The sequence below is a fragment of the Leishmania braziliensis genome, chromosome 36 (assembly GCF_000002845.2).
Source record: "Leishmania braziliensis MHOM/BR/75/M2904 complete genome, chromosome 36".
Lineage (NCBI taxonomy): Eukaryota > Euglenozoa > Kinetoplastea > Trypanosomatida > Trypanosomatidae > Leishmania > Leishmania braziliensis.
Genome location: NC_009327.2, coordinates 289,058 through 309,358, shown reverse-complemented (window position 1 = coordinate 309,358; position 20,301 = coordinate 289,058). Strand labels below are relative to the sequence as shown.

The window sequence follows — 20,301 nt, the reverse complement described above, 5'->3', positions numbered from 1 at the left end:
TATAAGAGAGGGGATTGGTGCTTCTAGGCGCGTTGGTGTATAACTGACTACGTCTCACTCTATCAATGTCCAACGATGGGGAAAAGGTATGGAAAGAGAAGCAAAGACAACGGTGGTGAAGTCAGCGTGCGGAGTTGCGGAGACGACTGCAGTGGGAATAACGCGGCAAAGGAAGGAAGATGCGTGGAGAGAGAGAGAGGTGCAACCAACGGAAACAAGAAGCAGCACACACACACACACACACACGCACACACACGTATACACAGACACGCACACACATTACAGCAATGAGAACCATACGAGAAAGCGCAAGGCGATGTGTTCGGTAAGTAGTGAAAAGATGAGGCGGCGGTCTCACGTGCTCGTCCCTTCTCCTCTCCTTGCGACGCCGTATTCGACGCCGGTCTTTTCTTGGCTTCGTGGACGCTGCTATGCTCCGTATGCTCGTGTGCGTGAGTGTGAGTGCGTGTGTGTGTGTGAGTGGGTCTTGGACTGCTCTCCCTTCTTTCCGTCGTCGAGCACTCGATTCCCCGCTGTGGAGAGCAACACGGGCAACTGATCCTCTTTTCCTTGTCCCTCCTCCTTATCACAAATGCGCCCTTCAAGGGATGCGCACTGACGGCTATCGATCGACCCTACTTTGGGGGTTATGTAAAAGACGCGCTTCTTGTGTTTTGAGAGGGTGGGGAAGCTTTAGTGATTGATTGCTCTTGCGCAGGAATGTGCGTCCCCCTATGCACCCCTATACGCACTTCGATGCACGTGTGGGTCTGCCGTATGTGTGTATGTGTGTAGCGAACCGGAGTGCGGCGTTCATGTGCGGCGTTTCTGCCTCTTGTCGGCGGGGAAGGGAGGACGCAGTGATGGGAATGGCACGAGACACGGAAAAAAAAATTGAGGGAGAGCGGGGGAAGCGAGAAGGACAGCAGCGTGTTGTGTGGGGAGTTTGAATGGTGAGAACACAAATCGAACGCTCATCGCGTGCTGGAAGAAAAGGCACGTGATGAGGGTCTCCGCCTCGTCCTTCTCGTTGCATGAAACGACGCGGCGTCACTGCCAAAGCACGCGGAGAAGACGGCATGGACACAAGAGGTAGAGGAGCGAGAGAGACACACGTGCACACGGAAAGGCATTCAGTGTTGCAACGCGGCATAACCGTCCCTTCCTTGTGCTTTGCCGAGATTCTGCTGTCTTCATCGTTGCATTATTTTCAAATGATGCCTCCGGTGTAGCCACCACATCGCTTGCGTGTGGCAGAGGAGTTCGCAAACGCCTTTGATTTGCTGCACAAAACGAATCAGAAACGCAAATGCATTTACGCCTCTCTTTGAGGGGAGAAGCACCCATGCCATCGCTGCTGCCATTGGGTCACTGCAGCAGCAGGAATCGCACCTTCCACAAACTGCACGAGGTCACCCTCACGCAGAAAATAAAAAAAAAAGTGACGCAATACCCGTGAGAAGGGCTGGCCACGAACAACAAACGCACACCCGCTGATGTCGCTCGGGTGCAATATGAAAATCAAACGACAACAGTGTATCCTCATTCCATGCAGCGGGGAAGAGAGCAGGACAGGGAAAAAAGTGAGCAGAGCTACATCACGCTCGCACTCGTACATAACTACCGCTGACTGTGAAGCAGGGGAATGCACCAACGGACACACACCAGACACACCTGCACACATTGACCCATGCATCCAAGCTCGCGTCTTCCATGGTGTGTGTAGCAAAGACAAGCAATCACCAACAGCAACGTCGAGAAAGGGGTCAGCAGCACATCTGGGGATGACCTTGGTCGAATCATTCTCCGCCTAGGGCTTTCATCACTCGTCCTCGCCGCGAATGGCAGCCAGCCTGGCAGCCCGTTGACGAGTTCTCTCCTCCTTCACCTTGTTGCTGTCGTGAGCCACACGCTCCGCCAGTGCATCGTAGTCTTTCGACACAGCCTCTAGCAGCCACTCAATACCTTCCACTAAGGTCGGGTCGTCTTCGACGGCGCACGTCGCCAGCACACGGTACGGCGCGCCGTTCTCCCCCATCGCCTCTTCGAGGAAGCCCTGGGGAATCACCTCTACACCGCGACTTTCCGGCAAGTCCTTCTTGTTCGCCAGCACCAGCAGCGGCTTCCCTTTCACGTACGGGTGCTGGAGCGTCTCGTACAGCACTTTGAGCGACTCGCTCACCCGCTCATCGCTGGCAGCCGAGTCAATGACGTACACAATGCCGTAGCAGTCGTGGTAGTAATGCACCCAAATGCCGCGGAAATTGGCAGCCCCGCCGAGGTCGAAGACGCACAAGTTGTAGTCGTCCAGCGGGAACTTGATGGGGGCAAATCCGATGGTTGGGGTGTACTTCTTTTCCGCCTCGCCGCTCTCCAGCACGGAAAGAACGCACGTCTTGCCCGCCTGGTCGAGACCGAAGGCGGCTAGCGTCACGCTTCTCTTCTCCTTCGCGGAGTCCTGTGTTGCAGCAGGGGCTGCGGCTGCAACGTTGCTGTTGAAGTGGAGTTGGGTGGGATCGTGCGAGCCTTTGTTCTTCTCAGACTCCTCCACGTCCTTGAGAAGGACGCGCAAGTACGCAAAGGGGTTCTCGGGACGGTTCAGCAGCAACTTGGTTGCCATGAGCTCAAATAAATGGTGAATGTTGTGCTGCTTAGCATAAGCAATACACGCGTCGTCATTCGACATGATTGCTCAAAGTGTGCGCACGTAAGAAAAGGTATCTATAGGGTGGAGTTTCTTGTTGGGGAGAGGTGTGTGTATGGGTGTATGGGTGTATGTTTGTGTGACAGTTGTACAGGTTTTCAGACCACACGCACACGACGCAGGCGTGGTATCGCGCAAAGCAAGAAAAGTTTTGTCCCGCACCGCCTTTTTGAGGGTGGTAGCGGTAGTGCAGGCAAGAAATGAAAAGCGGTCAATTGTGAGTGCGTGGAGCTCATTAAGGAGAGCTTACACACTCTCTAAATCGGCAACACAACGCGGCCACGCAGACAGGCAAATAGAGCGAGCACAAACTTACACACAAACGCAAGCACACATCCATACATAACAGCACAGTGAAGATCCAGGCGCTCGTGGAGGCACGTGGCATCGGTCGACAGAGGCGAAAACAATGAGGAGGAAAGTGAAGAGGGAGGTGGTGAGCACCGCGGGTACACGCAAATACGAGCACATACACCCTGGGCGAGCGCATGGCCACCTGCAACACTGAGCCTCCCACCCCCGCTTAGCACCGCAGCAGGTAGGAAGAGAGGCGGGACACCACTCATCATTCTACTCAATGGGAGGTGTTCTTCTTCAGGGGACAGACGAGGTCACACGGAGCTCGCGGTAAGTACGCAACGTGGATTGACAAGGACGATATCGCGCGTCCATTATCACCTCCGATTTCGTGCCCCGCATTCCTTTTGTGGTGTGTCGCCCTCTACCACTCTGCAGAACGGCACTGCTAAGTGCAAAGAAAAACAAGAAAAGGGGGAGAGGAGTACACCATCCCTCACTGCCTGCCACGTATACGCAGAGACTCCTTCCTATAGCTCTATGCGCGTACTTGGTGGGAACAGTGGAGGAAGTTCCAGGAGTGTTAAAGTGGCGCCAAGAGTGGATATCTGGGTAGAGGCTGCCGGTTGTAAATGTGCGCCGTCCTATCAACTCTCTCTTCCTTGGGCCTATAAACACACACACGCACACGCATGCACGCCGGTCAATGTGCCTGCAAGTGCATGCAGGCAGTGGACACGCCTTACACAGTGGCGCTTGCTGGCTGCTGCGGCTGGTCTGAACACCGTGTCCCTCGCTTCTCTCGCTCATCCTTCACGGCCAATTTGGCTGTCTTGAGGCATTCGAGCAGCTCATATGACGCCACAGAGGGATCGTAGCACCGCTGGCACGTCTTATCGTTGAGCATCAGCTCGAAGAGCTTCGCCACCAGCGTTCGAGTGCCGTCCGTCTGAAAGCTCTGGTCCTCACGCCACTTCACGAAGTACTTTGAGAGGATCGGCATGGCCCGGTACTCGAGCAGGTCTAGCGGATCCGCGTGCGCCGGAACCACATCCGTCACCAGCCTTAGAAGCTCGCCCGTCGCCTCGTAGAACTCAGGAAAGGTATCCAACACACCCATCGCAACACCCAAAAAATCTGCGTCCTCCAGTCGCGCCGTCACCGACTTCTTGCCAACCGACTGTTTGGGGAGGCGCTGGGCGTCGTGCAGCACGCGGATGTGCTGCGGAATGCCCTTGTAACGGGCAATAGTGAGATTGTTCACGACCGCCTCGACGCCGTCAGCATCGATGAACTCCTTACCACCCTCCTTAGGATAGTGGCGCATAATGGAGGAGAGGAGCAAGGTGGGGAAGCGCGTGTCTGTCGGGTCACCGCTGCTCTGCCGGTACGCTTCCACGATAGTCTTCATCCCGTTACTTTGCAAGATGCGCCGCTCCACCGTGCCGTCGACGGCTTGCGTGAACGAGAACAAGGTCAGAGACCGCATCGCCATCACGCGGGCGTAGGGATTCTTGCTGTGTCGATACGCCTGAAGAACCAGTTCCACGCCATCCTTCTCGTTCACAAAGTACTCCGTCAGTGACGGGTAGGCAGCGATTATGTTAATAAATTGAAGGAACTGATCTGATTGAAAGAAGATGTGCTTGCGTTGGGTGCGGCTTTCCGTGCCGGTGAAGTCTTCCACACTAAAGTCGAGAAGTGCTTTTCCGCCTGCTGCGAGGAAGTCATCCTCCGACAGAATCGGTGGGTCCAAGGACAAATCCATGTGGTCAATGATTATCCGAGCCAGGTAGCCGTCGGCCAGCTCGTTGTCGGCCCTGAGCGCTGCTAGAAGGAATCGCATCTGCTTCGGGAACTCCAGTGGGCCAAAGAGCATGTCTGGTGGCAGCTCCAGTGACATCGTCTCTGGATCCACGTCGTGCAGCTCTACCCACTCCATCGTCTTGAGAAGTGGCCGCCGAATCGTCGTCACGATGGCACTAGCGGCGTCCTCAAAAGGTTCACCGTTGTAGAGGTAAAGGCTGGTGCAGATGGAGCTGACAGCCCACGGCCAGTACCGGTGAAACCGTTCACGCCCTTTGCCCTGCGTGAACCACTTGGGGGCTCCTCGTCGCATCATCTTGCGGGAAGTTTACTAAGTTTGCTCGAACCGCAACAAAAAGCGCTCCCCAACGAGCTGAAAAGGGGGGAGAGAAAAAAGGCTCAGCGCGGAGCAGAGTGCCCTGCAAGATTCGTGTGTGCTTCCGCTGCCCGTTCCGTCAGTCAAGCGTCTTGCACTGCCACCCACGGCTCTGCAGAAACAGGGACGAGTGAGACCACGTGTGACCTCGCTTTGCTCGTTTCAGCTGCGAAAGAGGCCAAACCGTGCTGCCGGTACGCAATGGCCTCGGCCAACGCACGGGAGTGCGAGTCTGTGCACGTTAGCAGCGACACGCCTGCTTCCTGCGTCTGTGCCTCAGCGGGTCTGAGCACGACAGTGACGCGGGCGCAAACGCAGGCCTTTGGGGGTTTTACCCGCTTCTACTACGGATCGGTCATGGGGATACGAGAGTGAAGGTGCGAGTAGTGGTGTGTGTGGGTGTGTGTTCCAGCGTGTGGGATGCCAAAGAGAAGCGAAAAAAAAAAGGGCGGAAAGAGGGAGAGAGAGAGAGAGAGAGACGGTGTCAGTGAGCCTAGGCGGCGCAGAAAGAGTAGCATGCGACGCACAGAGCACTTCGTACAGCACAGCTCCTCACGTTAAACGAGAAAAGGAGGCAAATGGAAGCCATCGGGAGTTGCGGCCCCCAACTTGGGGCAAATCTCGAATGTATAGCAGAACATGGCTGGCAGCAAGCACTCACCGACAGAACGGCAACGTCGCTTGCTCAACCTTTCCGTGTGTACGTGCGTGTTTCCCTCGTCAGCTTCCTATGAATGATGCGTGCATGCTGCGCACGTGAGTGGGGAGGAGAGAGACACCGCCAGCAGACGAGGAGGAAGGCATAAAGCAGTATAGAAGACGAAACAAGTAGGCAACAAGCGGGCAGGAAGGGAGGAGGCACTGCCGCCCTCGGCACCGGTAGCCACTAAGGAGGAGAAAGTAGCATACGTAGAGCTGGGGGAATGGTAGTCTCTTCTTTGCCATCGTCACCTTCGCTGCACTGCTCACTCCAAAAGTGGTGCGATAAGACGATCGAAGACTTCCTCCCGAATCACCATGTAGCCGCGCTCCGTGTGGACAACGGCATCGACCTCTCCCGCATCCGCCAAATACGCTGTCACCGCCTTCTGCTGCTCAGTCGACACGTTGCGTAACAGAACAACGTGATGCTCAAACACTACTCGGCGACACTCACGCTCCCACATGCGCAATTGGTCACAGAACGAGTGCGGAACGACCAGCGTCGTCACCGCATCAATGAACGTGGTGCTTCCGCGCGTGCCCGCCACGGCCGCGCGACGAGGCGGCGCTGAAAAAGTCGAAGACGGGGCACCGCCAGCGGGCGACGGCGACTTTGTATCGCCGTTCTCCTCCTTCTCTCCGTACCGGCGCAACATGCTGGGGTGTGCTCGCAGCGAAAGAAAGCGTAGCACTTGTGTGGCGGTGATGCCCTTGCGCATAGCGGCAGCGAAACTGTCCCGCGTCACGCGGTAGCAGTGGAGATTCCCGTTTACCACCTCCTCCAACTCAGCGAACTGGTGCAAAATGTTAAGTAGATCGGAGTCCTCGGTGTAGGCATACAGGCGGAAGTTCGTTTCGGTTATGATTGTGTCGGTGTCCTCGCGACGTATTGCACTTACCCTCGAGTCATTAAAGCCGCTGCCGCTGCGCACAAGATAGTGATTAAAGGTAAAGGAAAGCGGCGCATTTGCGTGCCAGTGAATAGCGTGCAGGAAATCGGGACTCACGACAAAGCACCTGCGGTCGTCCCTGAGCACGGGGTACACTAGCCCGACCTCGGCTAGTCGTGCGAGAAGAAGATGAGCCGCAAAATCCTGCTGCCTCTCTGGGAAGGCGAAGATGTAGTGCGCCGTGTCTAGCACAGACAGCACCGCCAGCAGCTGCCACAGTAGCGGCTTTGTGACCCTGCTGCTTCCGCTAGTGTTACTGCTACTATTCACGGAAGCGCGCGTAAGCAGCAGAACGCGCTCCAGCGCCGCGTTCACCAGCACCCACCACCGCTGCTGCAACGACACCATACAGAAGCTTATCCCCTCCGGGGTAACCTCTTTCTTCGGGGCTACTCCCGTCAGCGGAACGTGCGGCACCAGCCGGGCTAACTGCAGCACCGCGCACAGCTCCGGTTGCCGCCCGCCCAGGGCATCCGCTGACCCGTCCAGCGCACAGGTTGTGGCCGTGCGGAGGAAGCGCTTGCTCGTTGCCAAGGCCCGCTCCAGCGAGACGGGATGCAGTGGATAACCCTCCCCGGGCACTACGGCGTCGCGCGGCCCGCAAAAGTGGAACCGCGGCTGACCGTGCACCTGGGTGAGAAGAGCACGCGCCTTTGCGTCGCACGGCTGCGACCACGCGGCCTCCAAGGTCACTCGCACCTGCCTCCAGAAATACGTGCTCGCAGCACCGTCATCGGCGCCGCAAGACTGAGACGGCGGATAAAGGCGTTGAAACAGCTCCGAGAAGGAGGACATCGCCAGCAACTCACTCAAGTGGTCCTGTCGAGAGGTGCCACGGAACACGTCCACGGCGCGTCGCCCTGCCTGCAGCTCTGCTACGACATGCTCGTAGATGAGCAGCAGCAGTGCAGGGCACTCGGCGCACAGCACCTCGCGGGCGGGATGGCTGCAAATGACTTCTATAAACGGCACATCTAGTACCGACGAGCTCGAGGACATATCGCCAGACTGATCTCTGCGAGAGCTTCTGCGTGTTCTTTCCTAAAGGTAATGTGAACACCTGTATGTACGAGTGTGTCTTCGTGAAGACGAGGCGACCTCCGATGTCTTTCGCTTTTGCTTCGCGCGCTGCGTTGGTTCGTGTAGTGCAGGAATAAGGAAGAGAAGCATTTGGGTCGGAGGGCGGACGAGGTGAGGGTGTAAAAGAGGAGACGTCCAGGGTTGAATGGTCAACGATGGATTGACGCAAGGCTCCACGCACCCTCATCACAAGGAGCAGAGCTGGCATAAAGGGAGGGGAAAGTGCCTAAGCAACCGCAGGCACTCTGTGTCATCTTCCCACTCTTACTGCAGAGGGAGCATCACTACTGGTTTTTCAGCACTCACCTCACATTCAGCAGCGCTGGTGGGGCGCCTAAAAGCGGCAGTCTTACACAACCTCACCTCTCCGTGAACACAGCAGTAAGCCTTGAGATTTAGCCGCCACCGAGAACTCCGCTCCTTTTCGACTGACCTGTCAGCTTTTGGTAGCGTTGCTTTCGCTGATGGTATCGACACACTATTACTGTACGACTCCCCCGCCCCCTCCTCCACCGCCTTCGTCGCTGTGACTCAGGCAGCACGCACACTCGGGAAAAAGTATCACCGGCCCACCGCTCGAAGGCCGCAAACGTCCCCCGGTCCTTCACCGAGTGCCACAGGGCAAACGAAAGAGATGATGGGGCGGTGCATAGAACAAGAGAGACGCCGCCGCTTTTTACCCACCTCCGGACTGTTGGTGTGACGCAGAGGTGGGCGGCTGCCACAAAACCCACTTCCCGTGATCAGCGGGCTTCGTTGGGACCCCCTTTCTGGAGAGCGCACCGTGAGCCGCATCCACGGAGTCCCGTGCCGCTGGCATCACCAAAGGTATCGCACAGAACGAGGAAACAGTGTCCGAGGGGTGATCCCGTGTTTGGTCGTTATCGTTGGAATCGCTCGTTTGCGGCAACGGAGAGGGCAACCTTAGTCGACGGCGATGCATAGCTCGGCGAGTCTCCGCTGCGTCCCATGGCGGGCCACGCATCAGACGACTACTGCCCTCTTCTTCACTGATAGCAGCAGCGGCGCTGAAGAGGTCACTGTGAAACACGTGTCGGGGTGGATTCTCAAAGGTAGCGTGGCGCACAGGTCCTGGGTTACGGGGCCCAGCAGCACCTTTCCGCCAGGCAGCTGGTTGGCACTGGCTCGCAGAAGAAGAAGGGCGCGCACTTAGCACCCAAGTGAGCAAGTCGCGCGATTCCGCTTTGTAAACGTGTGACACCTGTCGGTTCGAGTTTGCGGGCAAATTTGTACCATGGCCGTAGGGTCTTGCAAACGCTGCTGGAGCTTCCACAGATGCGGTGGCGGCCCGACAGCCACCCTCACGACGTGTCGGCAACGACGCTGGGGGTGCCGAGGATCGAGCGACTATGGAATCGTCGCTGCGTTGGGTAGAGGACATAGACATCGGCACACACGTTGGTCGTGTCGACTCTTCCCATCTCGCGGACGACGGGGTGTACGGTCGCGTGGAGCTACGAGAGTGTGGGTACGTGGGCGAATGGCGCGCGTGATGCGTGGAATGTGTAGAAGAGCGAGAGCTCGAACAGCAGCTACTGTAAGAGCGGCGGCGCTGCACGGAAGCCACCTCCAAGTGCGGCGCAGAATTACCAGATGTCAATGGTCGCTTTGATGCATCGCCGGTGCGCTGCCTGCCCACGCTACGGCAATGCACCCGTTGCAGTCGATGCACCTCCGACTCCATCTCCCGCAGCCGGTAGCGCAGAAGGAAACCCTTTTCCCTTTCTCGCGCCAGCTCCAGTTGCGCCATGTTGCGCTCCTGCAGCACCGTCTCGTAGAGAGAGCTGGTGCTTCCGAACTCGATCAAAGAAGCAGGACTACTTGCCACCCCCGTGCGAAAGCCCCCGACGGCGTCTTTGGCAAGAAGGCGGTAGACAGCGATGAGCTCCTCCTCCAGCGCTCTGCAGGTCGCCTCGGAGCGCTGCGCTTGGTGCCGCCAGAACGACTCGCCATCCGTACCATTGGCAGACACCGCCTCTGGTACGGTGGTCGATCCAAAGTTCCTCGTAAATTCACCCACAGGTGCAGGGCACGACACCAGCTGCAGTGAGGCATCTGAGCGGCACGCGGCACCTCGCGAAGCGAACGGTGAGAGCTCCAACGGTGGCAAGGGAGATGGTGAGCCTAACGTAACGGACCCCTTCAACGGTTGCCGCGGCCTGGTCCTGCCAGGGGATGGTGTCCGAGGTACCTGAGATTGGCTAAGCGGCGAAGGAGACTCCGCGTGTCGCGAGGGGTAGTCGAGGGTAGTGGAACCAGCATCGCTCCCCGCAGTGGAAGGTACTGTCCACTGACGCGCAAAAGGCAGAGCTAGTGGCAAGTTTTCCCGCTGCATGCGGCGACAGGGCTGGGGCGTCGGGAAGAAGGGGTCCCCTTTTTCGTCACGAAAGGGACTGCAAGACTATGTGAGGTGACCGTTAGTGGGGTGTGTACGTCCGTACTTGCGCGTCAGTTTTGAAGAAAGAAAGTGTGTGTGTGAGGGGGGAAGGGGGGGGGGTGTACATGCATCTAAGAAAAAGAATCACGAGGAAAGGGATCTATGTTCTACAAAGCAATGCGACTCGAGAATGAGAGAGGCAGAAATGCGTAGACACGCTGAGCGGCCTGGTGCACAGAGATGCGAGCTGAAAAAGACAGAAAAATAACGCAAAAGGGAAAAAGAAGAAACGGAAGGAACAGCTGAGCTGTGCGCCTCATCTCAGGCGCATCTCTCATAGACTGTCTGTATGTGTGTGTGGGTGTGCGTGGGTATGTGCTGGTTGCAGTCTGTGTTCATTGGGAGGCTTAATGGGGGGGGGGGGTGAGTGAGGTGACACCACACGATGCTCCTCATGGACACAAGGGTGACTTACTCTCCCTGCGTCTCTGAGGAAGTACTACAGGGTGCCACACGTAGGGAAGGGAAGGTGCAGGAATGTACCGCGAAAAGAAAAACAAGTGATCGAAGGAAATGAAAAACGTAGTGAAGCGACAAGAAAGGAGCAGCGCGTACTCCACAGACATACGCGAACATTCAGGCAAGCTGCGGTGCTGGTTTAGTCCCGCCCAGGCGACAAAGAGCGCAGAGCGAAGTAAGGGGTAAAACAGAATCCTCACCAATATCGCTGCTTTACGTACCCTTAGATGACGGAAACCGCGACTGGCGCTCCGCACATCGGCTCAGTTGTCCTTCGAGAGGGACATGTCCTTTCTTTTGCGGTTGTGCCAGCCCCCACTCCTCCATGTTGTCGTTTCCTTCGAGTTCGTACACCCGCTTTCCCCACCACCACCACAGCGACATCCTCCGGCCATCATCTTGACCAAGAGGCACGGTAAGCAAATAAGGAGAGAGGGAGCGCACGTTACGACATCGCAAGGCACACACACACACACACACACACAGACGCACACGGAACACTGTGCACCAATACGCAAGAGAAAAAACGAGCGGAGCAGATGTGAAAGGAAAAAAAAGAGAGAGAGAGACAGTCAAGAAGTGCAAAATGACCGTGTCCCCGTCCGCAGGGAGTGGGCTGGCAGCTAAGCGTCTGCCCGTCTGTGTGCTCAAGTACACGTGACCAAGGAAAGTATGGCACATGTCACGAGAGAGTGGGAAAAGAAAGGACAACCGCAACTAAGCGCCTAGCAGTAAGGCAAAAAAGAGGTGAGTAATCCACTCAAAGGAAGGGCGTGGAGGGAGACACGTGAGCCCGGGTCTGAGCAGCTCATCGGTACGCCGATAGGCATAGGCCAACATATAGAGAGAGGGACAAATCATGCATTCCCACAGAAGGGCAGCGAGTTACCTAGCGAGGAGGAAGGTGGCACAAGTAGCAGAAATGCACAGCCTCCTCCATAGGGGCATGAAAGAAAATGCTGCCGCCAAGCGAGAGGTCATTCTGCCTCGTCAGGCTCGCTCTTCGCCATGCCGATTTCCCCACACCTTCCCTTGCTTAGTCCATCACTCTGCCACTAAACAGTATGCCACCTGCAAAAATGGTGCGCCATGCTAATGGGTATCGCCTTCTGAAGCGCTACAGCTGGGTATCCGCTGAGCCCCACGCGCTTGCCATCTCAGCACACTCCGTTTCAACCGGTGCATCATCCATGCACACATGCTAACCGTGCTCAAGCTGAAACGGGCAGTGCCGTGCCCCCATCTCCGGGTATCGCTACGATGTGTCGTTCGATTATCCACGGCGCTTCAGCACCGTGGAGATCGCGTGAGATGCTGAGTGTGGAATAGAGAACAGAGAAGTTAGGCCCAGCCATCCACACGTAAAGGTCGAGTACCTCGTCGACCACGTCCTCGAAGAACATAATATCCGTAAAATCCTCTTGGTGCAGCATCGACAGCACCTGCTCCATCAAGGTAGACGACACCCCTGCAACAAGGTGCATCGTGGCGCTGATAGTGATGACACCAGAGATGAGAAACTGAATGAAAGCTGCCAGGCTGGGCTAGCGGTGAGGTGCTGGCTGGGTAGTACTTCTACTAGCCTCATCCCCACATAACGCCAGTCGCTAATACCACCCCGATTGCATGCAGGCAGTGGCTGAAGACGTGAAGGAGGGTGGCACAATGGTGTATTGCGCCTTGCGGTGGCGCCTCGGCGTCTGAGACGTGCCCCTCACACGCCCACTGGCTGAGCTGCAGGCGGATGTCTGCAAATAGTGCCGATTTCCCGGCACGGAGAGAAGCCCCGTATCTACGCCGCCCTGACTGTGATCGTACTCACGACTGCTGGTGGAGCTGCGTGTGCATGGCCATGCCCGTTGCTGTGCTCGCAGTGATGGTGCTCGCCGTCATGAAGACGGCGAACCACAACCCTCGTTATGGCCTTTGAGCAAGCCTGTTGTGAGTGGGTACGTGCACGCCACCGCAGTACAGGATGCTGATGGGAAGCACGCTCATGAAGAAACAGAAGCACCCTAGGACTTCATCATCAACGGCGTCTGTGGCACTTCGTAGGCCTCTCGCCGCTCATCCATGGTACACAAGAGGGTGTCTGGCAGCCGCTGGAAGGCGCTAATCGTGATCCATACGATGAGGCCCTAGGTAGCAAAGGCAAACGGCATAGTACCTATCACCCCAGCGCGGCGTCACGCAAGTGTGTAGCGATCGTTCATCGCACTCCTAGGCGTTTAGGCGGCAAAGAGAGAGAGATAAGAAAGGTGGAAACGTCGACCAGCATGCGCGCCACATTGCACAGCACGGAAAGACTGCCCGACATGCCGCCACCGACTGTCTCCGTGGGCATTGTAGCGGTGGAGAGTGCCACCGCGTCCCAAACGGCATGTGCGACTTTTTAGGCCTCTGTGTGTCTCCTCCTTCGAAGATCAAAGTTTGTAGGCGCCGGTAGTCCAAAATAACGCGGTTTCCCACGCGCGCGTACTCGCTCACTTCGATGCAAGAGCTCATCTCTCTCTCTCTCTCTCTCTCTCTGCGTGTGTGTAGGTACCAGCACTGAAGCAGTAGGGAGGCAGGGGATGGAAGAAAGTACATCGTAAGCGAAGAGTCACCGGGAGAGCAGAAGGAAAAGGCAAACAACGATTCTGAAGCAACGAGGTGGAGAGGTGCACACGAAGAAGAGAGCGGACACACCAGAGTGTGGGAATCTGCGGACTGCGGAGGGAAGCGACTTCTCCTCCACCTCTTTGTAGCCCGTCTTACCTGCAGTCAAATCTGACATCGTGTCCATCGCTGTCTCAGTAGCGAGGTGGGTAGTTTTATCATTTGTTTTCCGTGGGTCTGTTTCAGAGGTGTATGTAAAATTGTGTGATTGCCGTTGCGGCTGCTCTGATCGCGTTCAGCTTTGTGGTGGACATCAGCTCTCTCGCGCGCACAAACAACAGCCATTGACGACGGGAAAAGGGAGAAAGCGGTGCATTGTACGGCACTTGGTGGATTAAGCACCGCACCAAGAAGTAAACAGCGACAAGCGGAATGAACTGATGATAGGCACAACGTGAAGGCTCGTGATAAGCGCTCATCTCTTCCGTCGCTTTGGACTGCGTCGCTTCACGGTTAGTCCTCTCGTCCAACTGCCTCTGTTCAACCATCACCATGAAAACGTTGGCATGCAGCGGCCATTCAGCTGGCAGCACACCTCACCCTGCTCTGTAGCGGCACCTGGCAGCGACAGGTGGGATATATGGCGACGGCCACTGCCCCCTGCAAGTGTACAATCAGAGAAGTCGATACGATCCAGCACGTCGTGATAAACGGCTGCGCGCAGCTCCGCCGGTGCGTCGACGACGTCTACCAGCAACGACTCCCTGTGCTCTGCCAAGACTGCCACGATAGCCGTCGTGGTTTCGCCAAATGAGTGTTCAGCTAGGCTGGGGAGATGGCGCTCACTGCAGTCGTGACGTAGCGCACGCGCCACAGCATCTGCGTACTTGCCTCCGTCGCCACACGGTGCAGCACACTTGCTGATGTGGTGGAGTTGACTGTCTTGTTCCACACTGCGCCGAGACTGAGCACAGGGTGCGCCAACCCCCAGAGAGCCAAGTCCATTATCATCTTGGCTGGCGTGTGCCCTGTCCTTCCGCACGATCCATTCCATTTGCGGTACAACAAAGAACTCGGTCGTCACGCTCGGCGCATCGGTGTCCTCCTCTCTGAGAATGGTGGCAGAATCAGGCGGAGCGTCGGTGGCTGACTCCAGTTCCAAGTACATCCAAACCGCTGGCAGCTCCTTTGGTTCGCCCAAGAAGGACTCGGACAAAACGTATGACCGGCGCGCCGGACGCACACGGTCGCCGTCTCCTCCAAAGGGTGCCAGAGCCTCCTCTTGACCCACCAGAGTCATCTTCAGTCCCCACAGAAAGGCACCAGGAACAGCTACATTGTGAGCGGCGGAGGTGCATGGCTGGTGTAACCCAATCCACAGTCGTGTAGGACAGCGCGTCAACCCGTGCGTAGGCCTCACAGGGCCTTCTCGCACACGAACACGAACGATCTGCGCTGGAATGGCCAGCCTAGAGCCAGAGAATTTAATTGGAATGCGAAGGTCGTGGTACCGGCGGCAGTCAAAACACACGTGGCAGCCATCAAAGTAGGGCAGCACCTCTTTGGCATAGCTCAGCCAAACACACGAGTCGCCGTGACTCGGAGCCACACCCGACGGTGGCGGCAGCTTTGCCAACCATCTCTCAGCGGCAGCAATCCCATCGTCGCTGTCCCGCGGCGGCGAGATAACGCAACGGCCACCGCCGCCGCTATCCTCGGCATGGCGATCAAAGAGACGGTCCACTTGACTCTCCTCCTGTTGCTCACACTGTCGTGTCCATTTGCGCAGGAGGACCATTGGATCACCCTCCGCATTGTCAGCCACGGCCAGCACCCGGTACGACGTGCCAGGTTGAAGCCCGAGCCGCTGGTAGGCCGCTTGCGCCCCAGCCACAGCCACCGGCCTTGCGGGCGTGTCGCGCAGGACTGCCGTTGAAAAAGTGGAGAGCAACACTACACCTGCGCCGCGCGCGTTTGTATTAAGCACCGCCTCCATCTCCTCCAGCGCCGTATCGCTACGACTGTGCCACCAATCCCAGCACTCGACTGGTCCTCCCGTAAAGCTGCCTATCGCCGCCTCCGCCGTGAGGCTGCTGAGCGAGTGGTAGCCACCCAATACTTTGGCTAGCGCTTTCTCACACACCGGTGCCCAGAGGTCGTAGGGGGTGGTGGCGCTGCTGCAACCGTACAGGGCGACAAACCTGTTTTGTTCGATGACACACGGCAGATACGCGTCGACTGAGACGCGTGTCCACCAGCCATGCATGCAGAGCCAGACCACATAGAGGCCATTGTCCTCGTCCTCACTCGTCGTGCTGGCGAGCACGCTCGTCACCGCACCAGTGGCCTCGGCGAGTGCAGCCAAGGCGGCAACTACACCAACGTCGCCCAGTCGGCCGCAGCGCAGCGAGCTCGGGTTAATACCGGCGCTTGTCAGCAGCTCAGCTTTCCTATCATGCGGCACGACGGTGTCGCGGTGGCACCACTGCACCACAAACGAAGTGCCGCAGCCTGGACCGTAGCCGCGGCAACCGCGACCGCTGTCAAGGCCAAGCGTCTCCGACACGGGAAGAAACGCAGCGTCGATGTAGTGCAGCCCGTGGCGGCGGCACAGCGCGGCTACCTCAGACGCTGCACGGAGTCCCTGCCTCGTTGCCAGTGTTTCTACCTTTTCTGCCCACTGTCGGAGAAGGCGATCTGCGTCACGGATCGCCCTCTCTTCCTCCCCCTCACGGAGCTGCGGGGGGTGCATCGCGTCGAGTTGCTGCGACGCTGCGGAAGAAAGAACGGTCGTCGACTCGGCAAACTCGTGCATAGGTCCTGTCCAGGGCGTCAAGGTGTTGAGGATGCTGGGTTCCGGCGATGGGAGCGGGGGACTGAGGAGGACAGGCCGTGGCCTACGACCGCAGTAGGCGCTGACGGTTTCGCCTCCGATGTCGGGCTTGCCTACTACGTTTGAAGGGTTGTGGGCAGGGAGTACGTTGACCCTCTCCTGCCACTTTTCTGCAGTATCACTGGCAGTTGTGACCGCACTGAGCTGCTGCGTTTCAGTACTCGTGCTGTGCGGTGTGTCGGGGGAGACAGTGGTCAGCACGGATACCTCAGGTCCAATTGGCGTCTCCTCCATCGGGAGCGAGACAGTGCCAGTGGCCACCTTCTCGCGGGAGGCAGAGGTAGAAGGAGCGCTACAGTCACCACGCGCGACGTCGAGCGCGGGCTCCTCCTCCTCTTTGCCGCAGCGCTGTGGTGTCTCAGGCGGCCACGCAGGCGGAATCTCGTCGAGTGCCGGAATGTCGTATTGGTGGAATAGCTGAAAACCAGCGGAGTCAGTGGCGCGCAGCTGGAGCGCCTTCAGCTCCGCAAACGCCCTTTTACACCGCAGGAGGAGGCGGCGCGCCTCTTCGTAAAGGGAAACAGGCACCATCAGTGATGATGATACAATATTGCTACTGTCGGGGGGCTGAGCTAGGAGAGCCCGGAGCGCAATGCGCAGCTGCTTGGCCTCTGCCTGAGCAGCCTGTTGCCCTTGTTCCGCCATGGTGGACCGCAAGCGCTCGCGCTGCAGGGACGCTCGAACGACGTTCAGTGAGTCGGCGCTCTCGACGCGTTCTCGTGCCAAGGTAGCTTCGAGACGCGCCACTTCCTCTTCCTGTTGCAGCACCTTTTGTTGCCGCTGCGTGTTGTGCTTGGTCTCTCTCACGTCTCTGCCTCCAGCGTCGTAGAACCCGGAGGTGAACAACGATGACGACGGTGGCGGCGGCGTCTGCAGCGGCGCTGGTGACAGCGTCCCCGTCAGTGGAGGAATTCCACTTTTGCATGAGCTATAGTTGTCCGCTGCGGAGGTGCGCGACACCGGCAGCAGGCTTGACGAGGAAGGCGTGCCCAAGGTTCCGTGTATAGAGCTCGTGGCTGTACAGTACTCCACACCTGGGCGACGCATCATCAGCCCCTAGTCGAGGAATACGCCAACGCAGAGAAGCGCAATGGTAAATGGGATTTATAGTGCAAACGAAATACAAACGGCGTCTGGCGTGAGGAGGGAGAGCCTCCAGCGATACAGCCGTGTCTGTCGACGTGCGTATAGGCGTGCAATTTCAGTTTTCTATGGGTGGGCATGTGGGCCCTTTGTGTCGCTTGCATAGGCATGAGAGGGAAGGGGGTGATGCAGTACAACAAAGTGGCAGGCCGCAAAAAAAAAAAAGGCAAAAGGAGGAGGGGGAGGGCAGCCAAGCCGCCTCGTCACCAGCCTCCCCAGCATCGCGAAAGGTTTTGAAAGCGCCGCTCGATGTAAAGAAAACATCAGCCGATAGTATCGCACAGCCTTGTCGCTCTATCACTCACCTTCCTCTTGTCGTGTTTCCTAAGTGGATAAACACTGGTCAGGAGAGAAGAACAAGAACAACACATGCGAAAAGGTAAGGGTATATGGTGTCATGTCAATCTTGTGGAAACAATGCAAAGGGGGTGTATGTGTGTGGGTCAGTCAGCTCACGCTGCCGTCTGACATGCATTCACAAAGAAACTCAAGTCATCGCGCCTGACATAGGCGGCAAGCAACAAATAACAGAAAAAGCTGCGCCACAGTGCGCGCTGTGCACAAGTACGAACGCACCGATGCGCGGCTCACGTGAGGGCGAAGAAGAGAAAAGAAAGTCGCCGCATACGACGCATCGAAGACGAGATCATTTTCTCTGGCTCTTTTCGTTCAGTCGGTGACGCAGTGGATATGACGTACGCTCTACCAAAAGAGCTCCTCAGCATGTGTCGCTTGCGACGCAGAGACGGTGCCAGAAAAGAAATACCAGACCTCCTGCGCTGTCACTTTTTTTTCTTTTTTTACGTCTATCGTGATTACGTGGTGACTCGAAAACGAAAAAAAAAAACGGAGAGAGTAGGCCGCACACGTCCTTCTTTTCGTTTTTTTTTTCTCTCTTTCCTCTGCCATCCTCTTCTCTATGGTGCAGGAAGGCGTCGGTCTCACTCTCTGAAAGCTCCAGCCACCAACCTGGTGGGCACCACTCACCCACACCCACCCACACACACACATATATATATATATATGTGCCCTTCGCACTCAATAATGAATACTGAAATGTTGCACACACACACACACACGTCGCACCCGCAATCAGCACGTGCTGTCAATACATCCAAAAGGAAGAACAGTGGGCTCGAGGGGAAGAAGGAGAGAGACGAAAAGAAACGAGAGCCCACAAAGGGAAGGAGGGGAGAGGCGCGTCCACTGCACACAGGCAAGGAAAGTGGGGGACGAGGAGGTGCACCAACGGCAAGTGCAGAGATGCACGGGCATCTCTTACTTCTACGCTTGCACGTCGATGACGGCATGCGATTCAATACATCGTTGAGACTTTGAACAGAAAGAGGTGCACACGAGAATCCAGAAAAGGAAGTGAAAACAAAGACATAAACGCCAAAGACGCTCCCCTTATCGACATGCATGTATAGTGTGCCGCTGAACAATTACTCTGCTCTTTTTCATTATCGAGGGGCGAAGCGAACTTACTGACATAGTAAGGCTGAAAGCAAAACGGAAGACTTTCATTGGTGCCGCGCTACGCTTCAGCATCATCGCCCTCATCATACTCGACAATCTGCCAGCGGCCGCGGCGGCTCACTGGCGGCGCCGTGTCCTTGCGAATAGCGGCCACTGATGGTGAGGGCTGTGATGACAATGGCGCCAAGGCCGCAGCTTCCGCGACTGTTGTATCAGCAGAAGCACCAGTGAACGACGGAGCCATGGAGGTGGAAGCTCCAGGGGCGGAGCTGCGCAAACCACTAGCGCTGCTCCAGCTCTTTGGGGTTTCCAGAGCTTCAGCTCGTGCGCGGTACATGCTCTCCAGTACGTCATCCGACACGGCAGAGGGGCGCAAAGGGCGGCGCAGCTTCACCTGACGGAAGATGGAGGCGACAGTGTGGGGCCTCTCTGTGCGATCAGCGACGTCGCTACTGTTGACGCGATCCGCTTGCGCCATGGAACGTAGCGGGTGTGGTGCTGCCGCACCGAGGTCCTTCAGCAACGCCGCCCACTCACTCTCCGAGTCGCCATGCTGTGTCGTGCTCTCCGACGCGACAACAGCGCCGTTTGTGCTTGCAGGTTTCTTGCTCGACACAGGAGGGGGGTCCAAGACGCTTGCCGGCACATCCATCCAGCGGCGGTACTTGTCGTAGTAAACAGACTGCAGTGCCTGCACCTGGCTCAAAAACTCATCCCGGGCGCGGGCGACTAGCTCGTCACGCTCCTGCTCCTCCGGGGTGCGCACGAACACTTCCTGAATGCCTGCCAGTGCGGATGGCTCTCCTGCGGACACTACGGGCTGCGCTGACGGGGTCGGTGCCTGCGCACCCCCCATGTCGTCGTCGCTTTCAGAGCCATCCAGCGTAGACGGTAGTGACTGGCGCACCTGAGTGTAGAGAGAAATAACGTCGTTGCGAAGAGAGTTGCATATCACACTACAGGGCTGCTCAGAAGATGTGGCATTCGCAGCGGCAGTGGGGTCCGACTTTGCGAGGGCGGCTGGCGTCACTGCTGGTGATCGCGAGAGCGGCTGCTGATCGCCACGACGACACCGGCTTTCCTGCAGCTTCCACTGCATATACCGAGCCCTCTCCCTGCATACGGACGCCGAGAAGTGGTGCACGTCTAGCTGGCGCACAAGGCGACGCTCCTCTGCGGTTTGCGGGGTGCAGACCGCCTGCTGTACAGCGCGGGCAACCAGCTCCCATGGGCAGTGATCCTCGGCTGATGAGTTCACGTCGCTCGACAGCAGGTCTTCAAGGGGGGCATTCAGCGACGCATGGAAGCGCGCCGCCAAGAGGAGAATGAGGTGATCAATATAGGTGCTAAAGGAAT

The 20,301-nt window shown here is 57.3% G+C and overlaps 6 protein-coding genes across 6 annotated transcripts; all 6 read right to left on the bottom strand.

Annotated features, from left to right (window-relative positions):
* Window positions 1-1,822: 1,822 nt before the first annotated feature.
* On the bottom strand, window positions 1,823-2,686 carry LBRM_35_0940 (ADP-ribosylation factor-like protein; the record flags this gene model as incomplete). The annotated part of the gene is made up of 1 exon (XM_001568667.2): window positions 1,823-2,686. The coding sequence occupies one exon, from the start codon at window positions 2,684-2,686 to the stop codon at window positions 1,823-1,825; it is 864 nt and encodes a 287-aa protein (XP_001568717.1).
* A 1,057-nt stretch (window positions 2,687-3,743) lies between these two features.
* On the bottom strand, window positions 3,744-5,123 carry LBRM_35_0930 (conserved hypothetical protein; the record flags this gene model as incomplete). Its single annotated transcript, XM_001568666.2, has 1 exon — window positions 3,744-5,123. The coding sequence occupies one exon, from the start codon at window positions 5,121-5,123 to the stop codon at window positions 3,744-3,746; it is 1,380 nt and encodes a 459-aa protein (XP_001568716.1).
* A 1,025-nt stretch (window positions 5,124-6,148) lies between these two features.
* LBRM_35_0920 (conserved hypothetical protein) lies at window positions 6,149-7,834 on the bottom strand (the record flags this gene model as incomplete). The annotated part of the gene is made up of 1 exon (XM_001568665.1): window positions 6,149-7,834. One exon carries the CDS (start codon window positions 7,832-7,834, stop codon window positions 6,149-6,151), a length of 1,686 nt encoding a protein of 561 aa, XP_001568715.1.
* Window positions 7,835-8,591: 757 nt separating this feature from the next.
* On the bottom strand, window positions 8,592-10,271 carry LBRM_35_0910 (hypothetical protein, unknown function; the record flags this gene model as incomplete). The annotated part of the gene is made up of 1 exon (XM_001568664.1): window positions 8,592-10,271. The coding sequence occupies one exon, from the start codon at window positions 10,269-10,271 to the stop codon at window positions 8,592-8,594; it is 1,680 nt and encodes a 559-aa protein (XP_001568714.1).
* A 3,706-nt stretch (window positions 10,272-13,977) lies between these two features.
* LBRM_35_0900 (hypothetical protein, unknown function) lies at window positions 13,978-17,373 on the bottom strand (the record flags this gene model as incomplete). Its single annotated transcript, XM_001568663.1, has 1 exon — window positions 13,978-17,373. The coding sequence occupies one exon, from the start codon at window positions 17,371-17,373 to the stop codon at window positions 13,978-13,980; it is 3,396 nt and encodes a 1,131-aa protein (XP_001568713.1).
* A 1,630-nt stretch (window positions 17,374-19,003) lies between these two features.
* On the bottom strand, window positions 19,004-20,044 carry LBRM_35_0890 (conserved hypothetical protein; the record flags this gene model as incomplete). Its single annotated transcript, XM_001568662.1, has 1 exon — window positions 19,004-20,044. The coding sequence occupies one exon, from the start codon at window positions 20,042-20,044 to the stop codon at window positions 19,004-19,006; it is 1,041 nt and encodes a 346-aa protein (XP_001568712.1).
* Between the last annotated feature and the right edge of the window lie 257 nt (window positions 20,045-20,301).